Source organism: Pinus tabuliformis, chromosome 8, assembly GCF_031772625.1.
Source record: "Pinus tabuliformis cultivar Carrire ecotype Pingquan chromosome 8, CPIR1, whole genome shotgun sequence".
NCBI classification, from domain to species: domain Eukaryota; kingdom Viridiplantae; phylum Streptophyta; class Pinopsida; order Pinales; family Pinaceae; genus Pinus; species Pinus tabuliformis.
This window is the reverse complement of record NC_142294.1, coordinates 728,050,036-728,070,828: the sequence shown is the minus strand read 5'-3', so window position 1 is coordinate 728,070,828 and position 20,793 is coordinate 728,050,036. Positions and strand designations below refer to the sequence as shown.

Genomic DNA, 20,793 nt, shown 5'->3' with positions numbered 1-20,793 from the left:
GTGTCGCTGATTTTTTTGGGGATTCAGCTTTTTCATGAGAGTCTGTTGATTTCGTTGAATCTGATGAATTGTGCTCTTGATTTTCTTCATTTTCTTGTAGTAGTTGTGCGGGTGTACAATCCATCTTTTTACACAGAAGTTTCAGCAATGTTAAGGACTCTCTGAGATCTGATTTTGTTTGGACACGGTTATTTTCCATCTTTATTTCTATTCGATCTGTCGTATCTTGAAGTTTTTTGATATTGTCAGCCTGCTCCTCAAGCTTGATCTGGAAATCATCTAATCTTTTATTGACCTCGTCGTGGTTGCTATTTATCTTATGCTCTGCGTCAGTCAATTTTTTCTGGAAATCAGCCATTGTCATTGACATTGAGCGAGTATGTGGGGGCGTGTATTTATCTGCCAGCTTAAATTTATTTTTTTTAATTATATGACATAAGTTTTTTTTTATTAATTAAATTATATAACATATAGTTTTCAACTATATACTATATGTATATATAAATAAATTATATATAATATATAATTATTTAATATAATTTAGTTATATATATTATAAATATATATAACGAAAACTCAATATCGAATTTAAATTGGAGTGGAACGGCACGACGGTTTGACCGATGCTTGAGCAGATAACACCATCGAGGAGGTTTAAGGAATGAGTCCGACCGTGGAATGCAGTCGCACGGTGTTTAGGGGAAAGCGGAACAAGTGTGGGCAATGCTGGTATAGGAAAATTAACCAGTCAGTCGATTGTAGCGCGCTTAAGTTAAAATATGATCCTGAGGTATCCAAAATATTAATTCTGATACCAATTGTTATTTCGACGTACTGATAGCTATGAATGAATGGAAGCGGTGCGGAGGAAGTCGGCGAGGACAGGGATGGACGGCACGACGGGAAGCGGTAAATGTGGCCTGATAACGAATTTAAAGATTTTTTTTTTAAATAACAACCTTCAGTTTGGTACGGTGTTCGATAAATTCATGAGATCGAACAAAAATGCTTGATTTCGATTAAAACCACCACAATCGATATCAAACTTCGGTTTCAGAATGCCGAAAGTTAAAAATGAGTTCCCTCACGTCCGTTGCAGAGTTTGCAATTTGCAGGCAGAAGGACAGGATTTTGAAGATTGTTGTCTCCGTAAAGTCCTCTCCTTCCCATGTCTTTACTGGAATGGCGTTTTGTGGTTGTGGATAGTCGCAGCGAGAGCAGTCCAGGCAGGAAGGTAGACAGGGTGTCGGTAGTGAGTATGGCAGCAGAAGGTAAGTACAGTGATAGCAGTGGACAGATGCGTGAAACCGGCACAGGCGAGAGGATTCGACCCCTCTGATACCAATGAAGTGGTAAACTTCTCGATACGCAGAAAAGTATATATATAAATATTTATTAATAATTAAATGACAAATGATGAATGTTTACAATGGGGTTCCTGGCTTATATATCGCCATGGACACCCTTTGGGGAAAGGGCATGATCTTATGATCGTGCCCTTTCATCCAATTTAACCTAAAATTAAACAATAAAACCTAAAACTAACTAATTTTTACATAACAAAATAGCATTCCATGTTAGATTTATCCAATGTGAAAATAGGATATTAGTTCTCTTTTTCAGTTTCATGAACTTAAGGATTCTCAAATAACTACAGGTCCAACCCAAAGCAATTTAAGTAATATGATTCCAAGCATAGAAAAGAATAATCTCTGACCCAGTGTCTGTTTCCAACACCCTACAGAAAGTAATAAAAGAACTAAAAAGCATCAGTATGCGACAACAGTTGCTAATTCCCTGAATCTAGACACCCAAGTTGTCATTAGATAATTGGTTCACCGATCCATTTTGAGAATAAAATCGAATATGGTTTCTTGCTGAGTTGCAGGAAATGTTGCCCAGGGGTCCGTTTCCGGCCGGAAACAAAATGGAAACGAGGAAACTCGTACCGTATGGCCTGGAAACTCGTTTCCAGCCGTATTGGCCCGTTTTACACTGGAGAAACGTGGCCAATACGGCCAGAAACGAGTTTCTAGGCCATACGGCGGAGTTTCCAGTTAACACTTGACAGTTTTTTTTCGCTTCTAATTTTTTATTGGGTGAGTAAAATATCTTCTGGATGCTTCTAGATGCCTCTCTCAAGTTATAAAGAAAAGGATTTTTTTGAGTGGGGCAGCCTAATGTTCAAACCTATGGCCCTAGTGTTGATATGCAGTTCATGGTAATGTTAAATTCTTAAAGTAAAAGGAGAATCCTTTACTTAAATTTTTAACATTACCATGAAATGACTCAGGATGTTTGAGAGTGGTTTCGCCCTCATTGGATTTCATATGGAGAAAGTAGAATTTTAAATCTCACTCAAAATCCAGCAGACTTATCTAATTTTCAGGATTTCGGGATTTGGGGGATTGCAATGTTTCCATTGGATTTTGTCATGTACTAGGGTATGGAACTTGTATTTAATCAAGAGAACCAAGCCCTCTATGCAAGGGAGACTCCCAAAAATAAAGAGCACCTAGGGTACTAGGGTATGGAACTTGTATTTAATCAAGAGCACTAAGGTCGTTCAACTATGTAGGAAGAGACTCCCAATCAAGCACGAGACAAGAAATTAGAAATTTCTCGTGGCTGATTTTGGATAATGCTATTTTCATTATGTGATCATTCATGAGTAAATGTGATGTAAATTTAGAGACTTATAGTTTATGCATTGACAATTGACAATTTAATCATAATGTAATAAATTAGAATGTATCATGTGTGCTTTATGATTGCACATATTTCTTAAATGTCCTAATATATATATATATATATATAAAATCATAATCATAATGTAATAAATTAGAATGTATCATGTGTGCTTTATGATTGCACATATTTCTTAAATGTCCTAATATATATATATATATATATTGAGTTTCCCTGTTTCCAAAATTTGGGGTGGGGGGGTGGCGGGGTGGGGGGCACGTTTTGTACCGGTTCCCGTTTTGGAAACTTGTACTCATTTTCCCATATCATGCAACTTAGGTTTCTTGACTATGATTCACTAATCTATTAGGTAATCAACACAATCTAAATGGCAGAAAAGACAAAACCTGTAATTTAAACCGGCATTCAGAGCCTCTGTTGAGGCCAAAAGGAGATCGGGCAGAAACTAATGAACCTGCATGTATGTCAATCTCAAAGTTAGAATACCAACACGTTCGTAAATCTGAAAGCAAATGGTTGTATCATTGTGAATACAAAACAAAATCTTGCCTTTAAAAAAGTACATATTTTTACAACAAAGCTCACCCGGGTTAGCTGGGTGAATGAAGTCATTTGATAAATTAGTGTGCCTTCCACTACAAGAACCATATGGTGCCCTTGACTGCAGATAATATTCTCCGCATTCCTCAGCTACAAATTGTTTCTGAAATCTGATTGGAGTCCCAAATTGTCCTGGCCTAGTTGCTGCCAACAATGCCTGTAATAGCATTAAGCTATAAAGCTTGATGAAACACAATAAAAATGTTCACAAAATAGATATATAAATAATTATCAATCCCTACTGTCCAAACTAGACAACCTTGAAAATTTTAGTAATCAGATTCAAAAATATCATGCAAAGACGGTTAAGGTATTTGTAAAATTAGACCTTTTGTCCACGGAGTGTTTGAATTTCTTCAAGCAGTTTTTGTTTCTGCAAAGTTGTAAACCATAAGAACATGAACTCAGGTGTGGGTTGATAAAAAAGAGTGTTTGACTACTAAGATTATTCTTTCAAGTCCTGCCAACCAACTAAAACAAATTCTGAAATCAGAATAAATTGATTTTGCCTTCAACAAACAACAATCTGTCACTCTCCAACACAGTAAAAAGTTCCAACTAGAAGTAAAAAAAATTCAAATGTCCATCAAATCACCACATAAAAAATGACATCATTAAATGCAATGCTTGCATGTATCTTTGAAGAGATCTGAGAAACAAGCTACCTGCAACTTAAGATGTTCAATTTCCATAAGATGATCCCTTCCCTCCTACATGACGTATATGAGGATCAGAATTTGCATTAACGTGAGCATGTTTATAAAGGAAACAGGAATTGTGACTAGTTATTTGTAAAACAACACATAAATAGAGTTAGAAAAGCTTAGAGCCAAATGACACATACATCACAGATGCATTATCACTCGTTGAAGCATCTACTCTTCAGCCATAAATTTCAAAGAAACCAAAATAAGCAAATTAGACTGCATAGTATGTGCATGAAGTTACATCTCTGAATACCTTCTTTTGGCGCCTTTCATCCTTCAGATTTTTGTTCTGCACAAACAAAGCTAAAGCATTAACATTACACAGCGCACAAAAGCAGAAGAGAATATACCTTGTATATCCAGGAAAATATTAACAGTTGAGTAGGCAAGCAGTTAGCATATATTGGAATGTTGAAACTTGAAACAGAATGCTACTCTCGATGTACCTCAAAAATAACAATACTAAGTAGATAAACTAATCACCTATCATTCTTTGTTGAAAATAATTTCTGTAACATATTAGAAAAAGCATGGGCAACATCTTTAAGTAATTCAGTAACATATGAGCAGAGAAAACAGCATTAACACAACCCTCACACTAGTTAGTAATAAATCAGAATGAGCCCCCTTCCATGGGCAACTCAAACCAGAGTAAGAGCACCATTGTCAAAAGAAAAAACTAATCTAGGATCTTCCTACCATCTTTGAATACAGAAGAAGTTTTAGTACAATAATACTATTGAGCTTTCAAGCTAGTCGTATTACCTCCAACATAAGCTTTTCATTTTCTGTGCGCAGTGATGTCAACTCCTGCTCATGGAACAGGGTGTCTAAATCAGAACATGATAGTGTACAAAATAAGCATTAAGTGGTATAATAATGTCCATAGATCATAAAAATAAGTAATTGGCATAGTGAGTGCAGGCTAACAAACATATATATAAACTAAATACAGTAGAAGAAAGTGAAACCAGTTACCAGTATCTCTATTTTTTATCTACAAGTAATGCCAACCAAAATAAAGGAACATATCTCAAGCAACTAACCTGAAGCATCTCCCCATCAACAACAGCTATACGTGATACATATAGTGTCCTTATATCCTTGAGTTTACACATCTTATTACACTGAGGACACTGCATACAAATATAACAAACATGAAAATCAAATTCAACAGTTTCATGTCTTGCTAATTTAGTGAAAAAGATTTACAAACTGCTTCGGTCAAAGTGTTGAAAATTTAATTTACCTTGCCAATATTCCTACCACTTTGCCGAATCCATTTCCTTATACAGGACCTGCCAAATAAATGTCCACAAGGAAGACAGCTGCATTCCCACAGTTCAAGATGTCTCAGCAACTATTCAGAGCAGTAAAACAGCAGATAATGAAACTAGCAATTTGGATAATTTTGTTCAAGGGATTATTCGATATGGATTAAAAATAATAGAAGAAAAGGAAACTGAAGAATATCGTTTGTGTTTAAGTTCATCTGTCATTTCTACGTGGTGTTTTAATTCTGCTCCATTTTATAAAGTTATCCATGAAATGTGTCGTTACACGTTAGAAATTTTGCAAGATATTTGAAGTAAAAGTACATAGCACTATAACTAATATAGAAAATGCAAGAATTAAAATGATAACTGCATGTAAATATCCAAGGCTACGAATATACAAAGTAGAAATGACAGATGAATTTAAACATGCTATACAAAACAAAGTACAAGTATGGTATAATTGCACGACAATAGATGGATCTGGCTCTGTGATAAGCCTGATCTCACAACTACAGCAGGAACTGGGCATGAAATAATCATGAAGATTCCACAGCTACAACTGCAGGGAGATGCAGAAGAAGAGCGCAAGGTGTGCTGTAATAGCACCAACACCACAAATTATGAATGCCAACAGCCACCTCAAGCGAGACCACTGGAGGAGGAGAATTTTGCAAAATCTATACATTGTTCTTCAAATGTATAGACATACGTCCTTAATTAACCTTGCATGAATTATGATCAAGTATCTTATAAAACTTTGTTGGCTATCCACAGAAGGTTTAGAATTTCAAGTCATTGTACAAATTTTCAGAAGCTCTAACTTATCACTGACATTTTTCACTCCATTGCTTAGTGCAGAATCCAGACAGTAATATTTCAAACTCCACCATATGGAATTAAGAACGTTCATTCATTTTTTGTTGGGACCAATACATACATCTTCATTTCTAAATGGGAAATTATTTCACTGGAGTTCACCTATTCTAATCTGCCCAAATTTCATATCAGATATGTTCCCTCATTTCAGTACTCGCTAAGGAAAAGCATGTTCAGTTTATTTTATGCCATTAGAATTTATATTCTAAAAACAATTGAGTTTCTAAATATGTCTGGAATCATTTTGCTAGACTTCCAACGACACTATTTGTCAACATTTCATAAGAGATATGTACACTGCTGATAAATAACATCAAAACACAAGAAACCCTACACCCTCTTTGGGATTCCCTACATGTTGAAATTATGGACCTTAAAAACAACCAGTAAAAATTTTGCTTCCAAAAGATATTATTCAAACAAGAGACAAAGACTCAGCAGCACCCTCTCAATTCTTGGGGCCATGTTAGAGAGAGGGCACCCTCCCCCCTCCACGCAATTGTGGAGGATAAGGAAGTCAGTCAGACCAAGCTCACAAAGAAGCCTGCCAAGCAGGCTTGGACACTGGATCTTAAGGTAAGGGGATTTCAACAGCAGCACCTTCGACATCTTCCAAGGAACCAATGCAAGCAGATGTTTCCTTTCTTCCATATATTTTAGACCTTCCTAATCTTGACAGAGAGTGCATGGTTTTATCTGAAACCTGTGAATATATATACTTCAAACCCCAGACAATAATGAAGAAGCCCCAAGTCTGTCATCTCAAAAGTTCTGCATAAATCTTGTTTGATCCCATGGATCAAATGTGCAGAGCTACCAGTAATGATAAGATCATCCACATAGACAACCACAAACAAGATATCATCACCAGTATGCTTGATGTACAGGTTTGCATCAGAAGGGCTCCGCTGAAAACCCTGATCTGTCAGGTACTGATCAATTTTCATGTACCAAGCCCGAGGAGCTTGTTTCAATCCATAGATTGCTTTAGCTAACCGACACACTTTCTGTTCTTGACCAGCAACCTTGAATCCTGGAGGCTGCATCATGTAGACTTCTTCTTGGAGATCACCATTTAGGAAAGCACTTTTTACATCCATCTGATGAACTTTCCAATTGAACTGAGCTGCTAGGGCAAGAACAAGCCTTATGGTACTCATCTCGACTATGAAGAGACTTTTGCTCCTACAGCCAAGATGAGTACCATAAGGCTTGTTCTTGCCCTAGCAGCTCAGTTCAATTGGAAAGTTCATCAGATGGATGTAAAAAGTGCTTTCCTAAATGGTGATCTCCAAGAAGAAGTCTACATGATGCAGCCTCAGATCTTTCTCTCTCAGTCCAAGTATGCCAAAAATCTTGTGGACAGATTCAGAATGCAGGATTGCAAACCGGCCACGACTCCTATGGAACCAGGGCTCAAACTTTCAGCTCAGTCATCCTCTCCCCTTGTGGATGAAACTTTATTCAGACAATTAGTGGGCAGTCTCATCTATCTTACTGCTACCAGACCTGACATCAGTTTTGCAGTAAGCTACATTTCTCGCTTCATGTCCGCTCCTAAAGCTGATCATTGGCAAGCAGCAAAGCGTGTGCTACGATATGTGCGTGGCACTTCTGATTATGGCCTCCTATACACTCGAAGTTCCAATCCTATTCTCAGTGGTTACACTGATTCTGACTGGGCAGGTTCGGTTGATGACCGTAAATCTACAGCTGGGTATGTGTTTAATCTAGGATCCGGTGCTGTTACTTGGACTAGTAAGAAGCAACAGGCCGTGGCTCTCTCCTCAACAGAAGCCGAGTATCGGGGAGCAGTTAAGGCATCCTGTGAGGCAGTTTGGCTTCGACGTATGCTGGCAGATATGCATGTTTCCCAGACAGGGCCTACTTCTTTGTTTTGTGATAATCAGGGAGTACTCAAACTTGCCAAGAATCCTGTATTTCATGAACGAACAAAGCATGTGGAAACTCATTGCCACTACATTCGCCAGCTTGTTGAAGACGGCTCAGTTCAGTTACAATATGTTCCCACAACAGAGCAGCCCGCCGACATCTTCACCAAGCCTCTTGGTCCTGATAAATTTGTAAAATTCAGAGGGTCTATTGGTGTTGTAAATAGATTGAGCATTAAGGGAGAGTATTAGAATATATTAGAATACCCCTATTTAGCATTTAATGCTCATTCCTTTTAGCTGTTGCTATTTGTATTCTTTTAGCAGTTTCTTTGATGAAACTGAGTGTTTCTATATTCTACATAGAAACCTGATGTTTCTATTATTGTAAATATCTCTGTATTATGTTTGAGCTGTTTGCTCATTCGAAATTAATTCATTCAACATTCTTTTAGGTTTGGCTTCAATTCAACTCTCTTTCTCCATTTTCGAAGCTTGGAAGACTGATTACAAACACTCTAGGCTAAGCAGAGACTCCTTCTACCTCCCCCACAGGATATTACTAGATGCAGTTCTTATACAATCCCGGGGCACAGAGCTCAATCAGTCCAGGGAATAAGTTGCAGCAATGCATAAGGATGGCAAATGGGCTGTCATTAAGGAGTTCAAAGTGGTTATTCAAGATTCCACCCACAGGACCCCCTCATAGGGATCGACCATCATAGACTTCCCAAATAACAACCACCCTAAGGGGGGGGTGGTGTCTCAGGGATTTCGATTGGGTGTTGGAATAGTAATGGAGCTTTCTAGTCTTCCTCCAGCTCACTTTATGATGCACACATACCATTAGATATTCCGGACACTTCCCAGGTTTTTATTGGTTATCAATTTATAAACAAGAGACCCAAAGCTCAAGCAATATTGGAGGTTTAGGAGGTGTTGTTTGCCTAACATAAGAAGCTGTCCAAGATAGAGTCGCCCTGGTTGCTTTTGACGAATTTGCTAGGTTCATGTGGATTCGTGTTAGGGACATGCCCCAAATTCCCCGATACACCTAAAAGTAATCTACTACTTCCCTCTGAATTCCTCAAACTTTGTCATCCACAACAGCTCAAAAAGGGGAATTTACCAAATTTTGTGTAAATATCATTCAATACTCATCTTTGGAGGGTATCATCCTCATAGCGGACTCCACTAACCATAGCAAAGCTCGATAGACTCCACTTCATAATAGGTCCAAGGAAGCTCTCTACGACCAAGAGGTTAATCTAGGATTAGTGGCTCTCCATAGGAAATTGGATGATGCTTTGGGGCCCCTCACAACATATAACATGTACATAGTACATCTTCACTAATCACGAGTTCTTGCCCCTAAATTGCCTTCCCTACTTCATGGGTTCCTAAAACATCATGTGCTTTACTAACAACAAGGGTGCTAGTGCAGTGTAGTGATTTATGTCCTAGCTCACAACGATTTACTTCCTTAAATCCATCACTTTTTGAATATCACTTCTATGCCCTCCTTGTTGAAGAATCTAGGGCAAGCATAGTTAAGATGATTCTTCGATACATGATAACAATTTGTGAAGTGTCAATGCAATCTTTATGTTAGCTTGATGTTTACTTCATTATTAGCATGTGTAAGTTAACTTCATCAAACTGCTATCAAAACAAAAGAGACAAGAACACAAATATTTGGCTTTCTGCCAGGGCCAAAACCTCTCCCTCTTGGAGAGGAAAACCCGCACGAAAATTCTTCTTATAGAGATTCCAATTGACGAATACCAAGACCATGACCCTTGACACAATCTGCCTCTCCAAGACCAAGCCATCAATCCTCTTCCTCGAGCACTGCTGAGATCATCATCTTGCTGCTCCTTCAGAGGTCATCACCATCGTGATCATTATCACTGCTGCAACACCATGATCTTCATCACTGCTACAACCTCATTGCTGTAACATAAAGGCCTTCACAATAGTATCACCAGGATCATTTGCTAATACATCTCTTGTTGTACTGAGATCCTCTGAGACAATGAGATCACTGATATATATATATATATATATATATATATGATCATGATCTATAATTACTGTGATTTCAATTAAGTCAGGATCAAGACTATGATCCTTGTCACTATTCTTCGAAGCATGTTGCGACCAGTGTTGCACTAATCAAGAAAAAATCGCGATTAAATCATTTAATCGCGATTTTTCAAAAAAACGATTAAACCGGGCAATTTAATCACAAAAAAAAAAAAGATTTAGCCGATTTTTTCGGTAAAAAGCGTGGGCCTGTCGGGCAGCGCATGTTTATTAGGAAAACCGCGATTTTTTTTTCATTTGGACAGCAGAGGGTGCGCTAGGGTTTGGAGACTTGGAGATTGTGGAGCTAAAACAACTAACTGGAGGAGAAAATCGAAGAGTGAGCTAAGGAGGACTAGATGAAACACATTATCTCCATAAAACCGGTATGGGCACCAACATTTTGTGTTTTCATTGTTTTGTAACTTGGTTTTTGTTTTTTTTTTCTATGTTTTTGGTTGGGCTTGGAATGGGGCTTTTGACATTTGTCCAATGTAGTTTTTTTTTAGTTTTTTTGGTTGGGTTTGGAATGGGGTTTTTCACATTTGTCCAATGTATTTTTTTTTTAGTTTTTTTGGTTGGGTTCGGAATGGGGTTTCTTAAATTGTATGTAATTTTTTTTTAGTTTCTGTACAATGTAAATAGTGAAATACTAAATTGTATGTTTGTAACTTGTAAATACTAAATTGTAATCCTTATTTTCCCATAGGTTCACCGAAACACCATTCAAGTTTTCAACTTCAAAGTTCAAAATCAAACATGCCAAGGAAATTGGACCCTTTTTGGGAATTTGGTGAACCTGATGCTCCGAATGATAGAATGAACTTGTCTTGCAAGTTGTGTGGGCACCATATGTCCGGGGAGTGTATACAGATTGAAGTATCACCTTGCACAAATCCCTGGATTTGATGTAGGGCCTTGCACAGAGACAAATCCTGAACTCATCCGAAGAGCCATGAAAGCATTGGAAACTTTAGACCACAATAGAGAGGCCAAAGCAGAAATGAAGAGGCAACTAAAAAAGTCAGCTGAACAAGGAAGTGGCAATGGTTCTACTGCAGCATCAACCAACCCGGTAGCTGCCTCATCATTTTTTGTTCCTCGAACCACACCTGGTTCACAGCCATCTATCAGTTCAATGCTAAAAAAGACTAAGAAAGAACAAGCTGACAAGTTGCTGGCAAAATTTCCCCTTTGGCTGCTGTTGATGCTATTGCAACTGTTGGCCCAAGGTACAAAATCCCTTTTTATCATGACATGAGAGGCCGGATTCTTCAAAATGAAAAGCTTGACTGCACCAAAAGATTGGAGGATTTTAGGGGATCACGGGCACAAACAGGATGCACCGTGATGTCAGATGGTTGGACTGACCAAAAGGGGAGAACCCTTATAAACTTCTTGGTTAGTTGTCCCAAGGGGACTATGTTTATCAAATCTGTTGATGCATCTGCACAAATCAAAGATGCAAGAACTTTATGTGATTTGTTGGATGTGTTTATTTTGGAGGTGGGTGCAGAAAATGTTGTCCAAATCATAACGGACAATGCTGCAAATTATGTTGCTATTGGCAGGATACTTATGGACAAGCATCCTACTTTATTTTGGACACCTTGTGCTGCACATTGTATTGATTTGATGTTGGAGGACATAGGGAAAATTCCCTTTGTCAAAGATATTGTTGAGTCATCCAAAAGCATTACAAAATTTATATATAATCATACATTTGTGCTTAGCTTAATGAAAAGATTCACCAACAACAAAGAGTTGGTGTGCCCCGCAATTACATGGTTTGCCACCAGTTTCATATCTCTTCAATACCTCTTGAATTCTATGTGGGATGTGAAGAGAATGTTTCTTTCAGAGGAGTGGTGTGCTTTGCCAATGAGCCGCAAACCAGAGGGAGAGGCCATATGCAGACTAGTTTCATACCAGGAAGACTTCTGGGCGGGAGTGCAGGAGGTGTGCGTCGTTACTGAACCTTTGGTAAAGGTTCTTCGGTTAGTTGATGGTGAAAAGCCCACAATGAGCTATTTGTATGAAGCCATGGACAGGGCCAAAGAATCCATTCGAGCCTACTATGATGATAAGGGAGATGAGGGGTTTCAGAGACAACTCCTCGTATGGGGAGTGATTGATGAATGATGGAACAACACACTCCATCGTCCCATTCATGCTGTTGGGATTTTCCTGAAACCCGCATTTTCTTACGCATGTGGGTTCGTATTTGATGCTGAGATCATGGATGGATTCTTAACCTGTGTCCAGAGGATGGTGCGATCTCCAACAGAACGTACAGAAATCTCTAAAGAAATTGAGACATATAGGATGGCAGGTGGCACATTTGGCTTTGACATGGCTGTGACTGATAGGACGATTAAAATGCCAGGTATTTTTTAGTTTGTTTCAAATTTCATTGTCTCTTCAAATTCCATTTTTTTCTTATGTTTATTTAAAATTTTATTTGTAATTTTGTTGTAGATGCATGGTGGAGAATATATGGTGCCAGGATACCCCTTCTACAAAAGCTTGCCATTCGAATCCTCAGCCAAACATGTAGCTCCCCAGGATGCGAGCGCAACTGGAGTGTATTTGAAAAAATACACAATAAGAAGCGCAACAGGTTAACACTTAAAAATTTAAAATATTGCAAATTTCCAAATAAATTTTTGAATTCATTAAACAATATTTTTTTTATAATTATTATTTCATGATCTTTGTACAGGTTGGAGTCCCAACGACTTAATGACATGGTCTACGTCTACTACAATCTTCGATTGTGGGTGAGACAACTTGAGAAGACACCTAATATGGAGGCCATCTCATTGGATGGGATTGACACCACTGCTGCATGGAGGGTTGAGGCCGAGAGGCCTCTCATGGAATCTGTTGATTAGTGCAGGATGTAGTGGAGGGGGAAGAGGAGGAGGAGTTGGAGCAACAGGAGGAGGAGGTGACACCACCTGCCCAGGCTACCCCTGCCACCAGTAGAGGACGTGGTCTAACTCCTATAGCTCCTACTTCTAGTTCTTCAGCTTCTAGAGCATAGCAAACTCCACTGCCAACTCCACCAACACCAGCGTCTACATCTAGAGGGAAAGGGAAAGCTATGGCATTTTCTCACAAGAGGGGCAGAGGAAATCAATAGTATTAGACTTTAGTTATTTTGTTCATTTCATTGTATATGACATTATGACTCATGAGATACATTATTATATTTTTTGTTGATATTTTGAGGCTGAGTTGGGACTCAGGAGTCAAGACTTCCTATTCAGGACATGATTCACTGTTATGTGTGATTTCAGCACTAGAAATGATATTAAACATCTTAAATATTAGTTCTTTTATCATATTTATGTGTCAATGTATTTATTTTATGTTGTAGATGGTTTAGATATTAAAAAAATTGAAAAAAATGAATATTTTTGTACCAAACGATTTTTTCCCGATTATTACCGATTTTTCCCCGATTATTACGATTTTTTCCGATTTTTTCCCTGCGCCGAATTAATCCCGATAACAATTAGTGCAACATTGGTTGAGATTGCCTTATACAAGATCTGAATACTGTGATGACTTAGTCTCCTTCTCTATGTATACCGAGGATCTCTTCACTGAACCCTTATTTCATTATCATGGCAAGACTGTAATACATATATAGAAGAGACAGCGTTTGACATACTCTTCATTGAGCCGAGAGAGTAGATCTATCACTATTGTTCAACAACTAGTCTGTTATAGGAGTGCCACCAAGATCTTGATGCCAAGACTGCTCCTTGTTATGCCGAGAATGTCCAGACTTCATGCCACCTCATCCGAGATCTTCTCTGCTTCTTCTATCCGAGTTTCTGCACCTGCAATTGAGGATATATTTAGCCCCAATACTTGCCTCACAGCTGCGTCATTATTGCTCCATATATGCGAGGTCTTGACTGCACCTAAACCCCAACCGAGGTGCAGTCAAGCCCTAACTGCGGCTCTGCTCCTCCATACGAAATTTCAGAGCAATCCAAAATTTTTCCTTGATATTTTTCGCTGACCCTAGATGGGTATTTATAGTGGTTATGTCCATACATTGGAGCCGACATGTACTTATGAACCGACATGTCCTTTTTCAAGCCGACGTGACATCCATTTATATATTTAATTCATTTTGGAGCCGACATAAGATTTCTTTGTTGTTTTGCTTGCAGATTTCGGTGAGCTTGCTTCTGAGGCATTGATCTTGGTCTTGGAGGGTTGTTACACAACTTTGAAGACTTGTACATATTTACATGAACTCATAAAGAGTTTCTACACACATGACATGACTCTTTGATATTTAAATAAATCCTAAAGACATCAAGAAGAAGTCTTTTACCTAGAGACACTTCTTGCTCATGAAACCCATGTAGCAAGATTACAAAAATAAATTATTTCCTTTTATTACATCAAATACAAAGATCATGTCATTATGAAGACCGAACCTAGTTACACTTTCTTCAACGTTCCCTCTTAACTGGGGAGGTATTAATAATGGTACTTGGTCATTCTCAATCTGAAGAATTTCTCATAAGAAGAATCGAATTTTCAATCCATCTGTTATAGCATCATTTCAACCAACATTGTTTCCATTTAGCAAGGCCTTGACTAACAGCTCTATCTCTCACTTAGATCAGACCAATGACTGGTAGACACGCATCATTATTGTCTCTCTTAGGGTCATACCCACAAGGGTGTTCTCCGAGTATGCCCTGCTAGGACTATTCTCATCTTGGGTTCCCAGCCCTCAAGAATATCAGTCCTCTTGTCTTGGATACCCTACCACATCCTCAAAGAGTGTCGGATGCCAGATGATTACACAATCCTCCATTCTTTCTTCCAAACTGAAGACAAGAATGTCGTGTCTAACTCTCCCTCTTAATCAGGGACGAGTTCCAAGTTTCTCTTTTCTCAGAAACTTGCTCGAGTTCCTTTGTTCATAGGAACTTCCCAGAGCTCCCTCTTACCTAGGGACTCTATCATCAGTGCTTTATAGGGTCTTCTAGTTGACTAACGATCCAAGACTTCGATGTCATCAATTTCTTCACATGTAGGGTTCAGCCATCCATCACTTTCCTCTGTCATGTCATTCCTTCTTTCCCGGAAAGTATCCTCCTTGGCTTTACATCTGGGGCTTCCTTCATAAGCTCATCTATCTTCACTTTTCTTCAACAGTGATTGCTCTAGATCACAAGGTACATAGTTGTGACATCCTTCACAACTCTCCTTTCCTTGATCCTGCACACATACCCAGACTTTTCCAAGAGGTCAGACACCAAAAACAAATCACATATTACCTTTTGGTGATGGCCTTCTTCTAGTGACATCTTCTTGTAGGTATCAATCATCCTGCATACATGTTGACACATCTCCCAATGATATCTATTGTCAAGGGTCCTCATCTTTTCAGACTTCCATCAAAGTCTTCACATCATTCCGGGAGGTTTCCTGGTCAAGTCTTCCTGATCCTCTGGATGTTGACTGCCTTCATCATGGTTGCATGTTTCACGATCTCTTTCATCCTCATGTCTTTCATTCCTAGGAGCTCTCAGAGTTCTTCAATTGTACTCAACTACCTCATACTTCATATGAGGACATATTATGTTGATTTCATCTAGTTGGACTTATGTCTTTCTGCATCCTTTCAGAGGAGGAGATCCTTTCCCTTTTGATCATGCTCGATCCATTTTATCTGCAACCATATATCATGACATTACAATATCAAATGCAAATACAAATACAATCATACATACCTCATTTTTCCTTCAGGTATCTTACAGCAGTCTCCTTGATTGAAAAGATTTTCAATCCCTTGGTCTGCTTCATTTTTCATATCATTGAATCATCATCTCATGAGTTCCAAAGGTTGGAATTCCTAACGAGACATTTGTTGCCTTCCCGGACTAGGAGATCCTCTGTTGAGATCTCTATCAAAGATCCTTCAGGATCTAGTATATCCCCATCTGGCAAATGTTTCCTTTGACCTGGATGACTTCTTCCTTTCCTTCAATGTACAACGAGATTCCCAAGAGCTATGTTCTTCATGATTCCATACGAGCTCTTGCTTTCATGATGCCACGATGCATCTTCTTACTATGTTCATATTTGCAGGGACTTCTGATAGAATTCTTTTGAGAGGGACACCATCTCATTCATAATGGAGATCCATTATTCCCTCTTTCTCTGATCTTTCTTTAGCTACCTCCGGCGATATGAGTTCCATAGTACTATTTTGTCTTGTTAACCTTCCTTTACTTATCTGCACTTATTTGAGTCCTATCAACTTGTCTTTCTCTATCTGACATAGAGACCACAAAACTGTTGATCGAGGTGACCTTCTTGTTCATAGACATTTGCCACTTTGCTTATCGATGATGATTGTCTATTCATCATTTTCCCAGATCTCTCAATTGAAATCTCATGAAGATATTTCTTCATTCTTTGGCACCTTTTTGTACTTCATTTCAAGGAGTATATCCTCTAGCATTTCATGTACCCTTCTTGTGTCTCCTTTCTTACTTCATAGAACCTTAAGAGTTCTTATGACTTTAAAGGAGACCTTGATGTGCTGACTTCATTTCTTCATACGGATTCTGTCAATCCTACTGCAAGACCTTTTGATGACCTGTCTAACCCATAGATCTTCTTGCAATGATGAAGTCATTAAACCAAACTTGATTATAAAATAAAAGATACTTACTTGATATGTGAAGATGAGATCTTCACCTTGATCATGTTGGTAGTTGATGAGGTAGATGCATTGATGCTACCTCCGGATAGGATCCTTGCTGAAGCTTATCTTCAAGCCTTCAAAATAATTGGCTTGAACATCTGATCCTTGAGAGACTCATTAGATAGAGTTATTATGGATGTGTCAATGAACACTTTCATTCTTCATCGAGTTCTGTCCATACAACTTGTGACTGAAGTGTAGTGAGACCCATTACTATGTTGTATGTGATTTGATTATGTATGCCCTTGAACATCAAGCTTTTGAAAATCCGAGTTGTCAAGACTATAAAAGTAAGATTAAGATCATTGTGGCATAGATCAAAATTGTGGAAGTCACCAAAGTCATTGCCATGAATGCTTCATCCTTTGACTATTGTCCTTCAAACCCTTTGCTATAGATTTGATGATGTAGACTTGCTACTTGAATCTAAGTCTCGTTCTTTGATTGTAGATCCTTCAGCTAGATTGATGCCTTGACCTCTGAATGTCTCTTTTCTGCCCCTTTCCTTGACTATTGAACCAAACCTCTGATACCATGTTGAAGAATCTAGGGCAAGCATAGTTAAGATGATTCTTCGATACATGATAACAATTTGTAAGTGTTAATGCAATCTTTATCTTAGCTTGATGTTTACTTCATTATTAGCATGTGTAAGTTAACTTCATCAAACTAATATCAAAACAAAAGAGACAAGAACACAAATATTTGGCTTTCTACCAAGGCCAAAACCTCTCCCTCTTGGAGAGGAAAACCCGCACGAAAATTCTTCTTATAGAGATTCCAATTGACGAATACCAAGACCATGAACCTTGACACAATTTGCCTCTCCAAGACCAAGCCATCAATCCTCTTCCTCGAGCACTACTGAGATCTTCATCTCGCTGCTCCTTTAGAGGTCATCACCATCGTGATCATTATCACTACTGCAACACCATGATCTTCATCACTGCTACAACCTCATTATTGTAACATAAAGGCCTTCACAATAGTATCACCAAGATCATGTGCCATGTGCCAATACACCTCTTGTTGTACTGAGATCCTCTGAGACAATGAGATCACTGATATATATATATAGATATGATCATGATCTATAATTACTGTGATTTCAATTAAGTCAGGATCAAGACTATGATCCTTGTCACTGTTCTTCGAAGCATGTTGAGGCTGCCTTATACAAGATCTGAAAACTGTGATGACTTAGTCTCCTTCTCTATGTATGTCGAGGATCTCTTCATTGAACCCTTATTTCATTATCATGGCAACACTATAATATATATAGAAGAGACAGTGTTTGACATACTCTTCAGTGAGTCGAGAGAGTAGATCTATCATTGTTGTTCAACGACTAGTCTGTTATAGGAGTGCCACCAAGATCTTGATGCCAAGACTGTTCCTTGTTATCCCAGATTTCCATGCCGAGAATGTCCAGACTTCATGCCACGTCATTCGAGATCTTCTCTGCTTCTTATATCCGAGTTTCTGCACCTGCAATTGAGGATATATTTAGCCCCAATACTTGCCTCACAGCTACGTCATTATTCCTCCATATATGCGAGGTCTTAACTAAACCTAAACCCCAACCGAGGTGCAGTCAAGCCCTAACTGCGGTTCTGCTCCTCCATACCAAATTTCAGAGCAACCCGAAATTTTCCTTGATATTTTTCGCTGACCCTAGATGGGTATTTATAGTGGTTATGTCCATACATTGGAGCCGACATGTCCTTTTTCAAGCCGACGTGACAACCATTTATATATTTAATTCATTTTGGAGCCGACATAAGATTCCATTGTTGTTTCGCTTGCAGATTTCAGTGAGCTTGCTTCTGAGGCATTGATCTTGGTCTTGGAGGGTTGTTACACAACTTTGAAGACTTGTACATATTTACATGAACTCATAAAGAGTTTATACACACATGACACGACTCTTTGACATTTAAATAAATCCTAAAGAATCAAGAAGAATTCTTTTACCTAGAGACACTTCTTGCTCATGACACCCATGTAGCAAGATTACAAAAATAAATTAATTCCTTTTATTACATCAAATACAAAGATCATGTCATTATGAAGACCGAACCTAGTTACACTTTCTTCAACACTCCTCTCCTCCCCTCAAAACGATCTTAACCCTTGCACCACCACACAAGCCCCAAGGAAAACCTTGCATTGCCATCATCTTCGATGTAAACCTAAAGGCCTACTCATAGCACTTTTACTTGCTGCTTTCTCCTTGTTATCACGCAATCCCATACTCTCCAGATAAAGTTTTGAGAGGAATGTTGGGATTTTGGTGCAAATCGACCTCCTTTCTAAGCAAATCAAGCCTCTCTCAAGGGGATGTCACCTCTTTGGGAGGGTTTTAACCAATGTAAATTCATTTTTTGTAAATGACAAGTAAAGTCCTTTTTGAGCTTTCTTAGACTTTTTCTGAGTAAATGGCGAAGAGATGTAGAAATCCTCTTCCATAAATAGAGATCACTATCTATGTATAAGTGCACCTCATTTTCAGGTGTCCCCTATACTAAGAGACCAAAGGACACTACCATTGCCTATATTGGGATTCGGGAGACTCTATCTTTATCTTCTTCAAGTACTAGGACTAATGATGCTTAGCACTCTTCATTAGGGAGATTTTCAGCTACAAATCTCTGCACCTACATACCATGCCCCGCCCTAGGATGATGAGGACAATCACCGCATACATTCATGTGGATTTGTAACACTAGAGCCACAAGCGACAAGCAGAGGTTCAAAATGGTCCAGATATTAGAAGGCTGAGATCTCAGGTCTAGTCTCGGACTTCCCATCAAGGAGATCAACAAATAATATTAAGACCAGTTCGACAATGTCAAACCATACATCATTTGACAGGTTCTCAAAGCACCATAGGGACCAGATCCACAATGTTCTAGAGCAAAGCTCTCATGACATGTTTGACTACCTCCAAGTCCCATAGGAGTGGCCAAGGACCTATTCAGAGTTTCTTCCTTTCGACCTTGAATGCTAGGAGTATCCCTCGCTCATACATCCACCCTAGGATCATACGATCAAATCCATTGCTTGCCCCAGGGGGCTTCAATAGTGCACCCATACCCAATTCACCTCCCTCACCATCGGTCATCAAACTTAGGAGCCCTTGACATCTCTAGCTCCATTGCCAAACCTTACCATCTCACTCACTCGTTCCTTCTTAAAGAGCCATTACTATTTTGTATCGTACTGCAAACTTTGAGTACTTTGTATTATAATACGATCTCTTATATACGTGTCGCGATAGCAGTACCATTGGTTTCATTCTTTCTATATGTTATTTTTAGCATTTTTTAGGAGATGCGCTTGTGCTCCCACATTGTAGTAATATTGACTATACTCTTCTTTCGTCTCATTGACCTACTTTTGCGGTCATCAATTACACATTAATAAATTTATTTACTCTCCTGCCAAATCATTGTGAATTGTTGAGATCATTTTTGCCATAATGTAATATTTTCATGCAGCTTTGGTGTCAACATTGAAGTCTCTTTTTTGTGGTTATTCCACACATTTTTCAAAGGTAATTTTGTGTTAATTAAAGACTACTACAAGGATATCAACATTGATCCATTGAAGGGCAACTTTGTCACTTGGAGGGAGACATCTAGGGTCAATTGTCTCACTTCCATAATTCTCCTTATTGGGCCATATCCTAAAGGTTCCTCAACAAGGGTTTTGATTTTATTTCATTCCGCAATTGATTTAATGGTTGAAGGCTTCCCCTTGGAGGGATACCTTCTAATAGGGTTTGCTTTCATAACCTGTCTTAATTAGACAAAAAGGTAATTTAACTTCTAGGGTTCGACCTCTTTGTCTTAATCCACAAGCATTGAATAACCAATTTAAGAGGGGCATCCATC

General features: G+C 38.6%; 1 protein-coding gene across 1 annotated transcript in view; it reads right to left on the bottom strand.

Annotated features, from left to right (window-relative positions):
• Window positions 1-20,793, bottom strand: part of LOC149237649 (uncharacterized) — a 175,553-nt gene that overhangs the window by 139,162 nt on the left and 15,598 nt on the right. The window contains exons 2-9 of the mRNA XM_089372735.1: window positions 5,266-5,344; window positions 5,063-5,152; window positions 4,782-4,826; window positions 4,270-4,305; window positions 3,975-4,019; window positions 3,638-3,682; window positions 3,295-3,466; window positions 3,096-3,163 (exon numbers count right to left, since the gene is read on the bottom strand). Of these exons, the coding sequence (XP_089228861.1) occupies window positions 3,096-3,163; window positions 3,295-3,466; window positions 3,638-3,682; window positions 3,975-4,019; window positions 4,270-4,305; window positions 4,782-4,826; window positions 5,063-5,152; window positions 5,266-5,344 (580 nt within the window). The remainder of the gene's footprint in view (window positions 1-3,095; window positions 3,164-3,294; window positions 3,467-3,637; window positions 3,683-3,974; window positions 4,020-4,269; window positions 4,306-4,781; window positions 4,827-5,062; window positions 5,153-5,265; window positions 5,345-20,793) is intronic.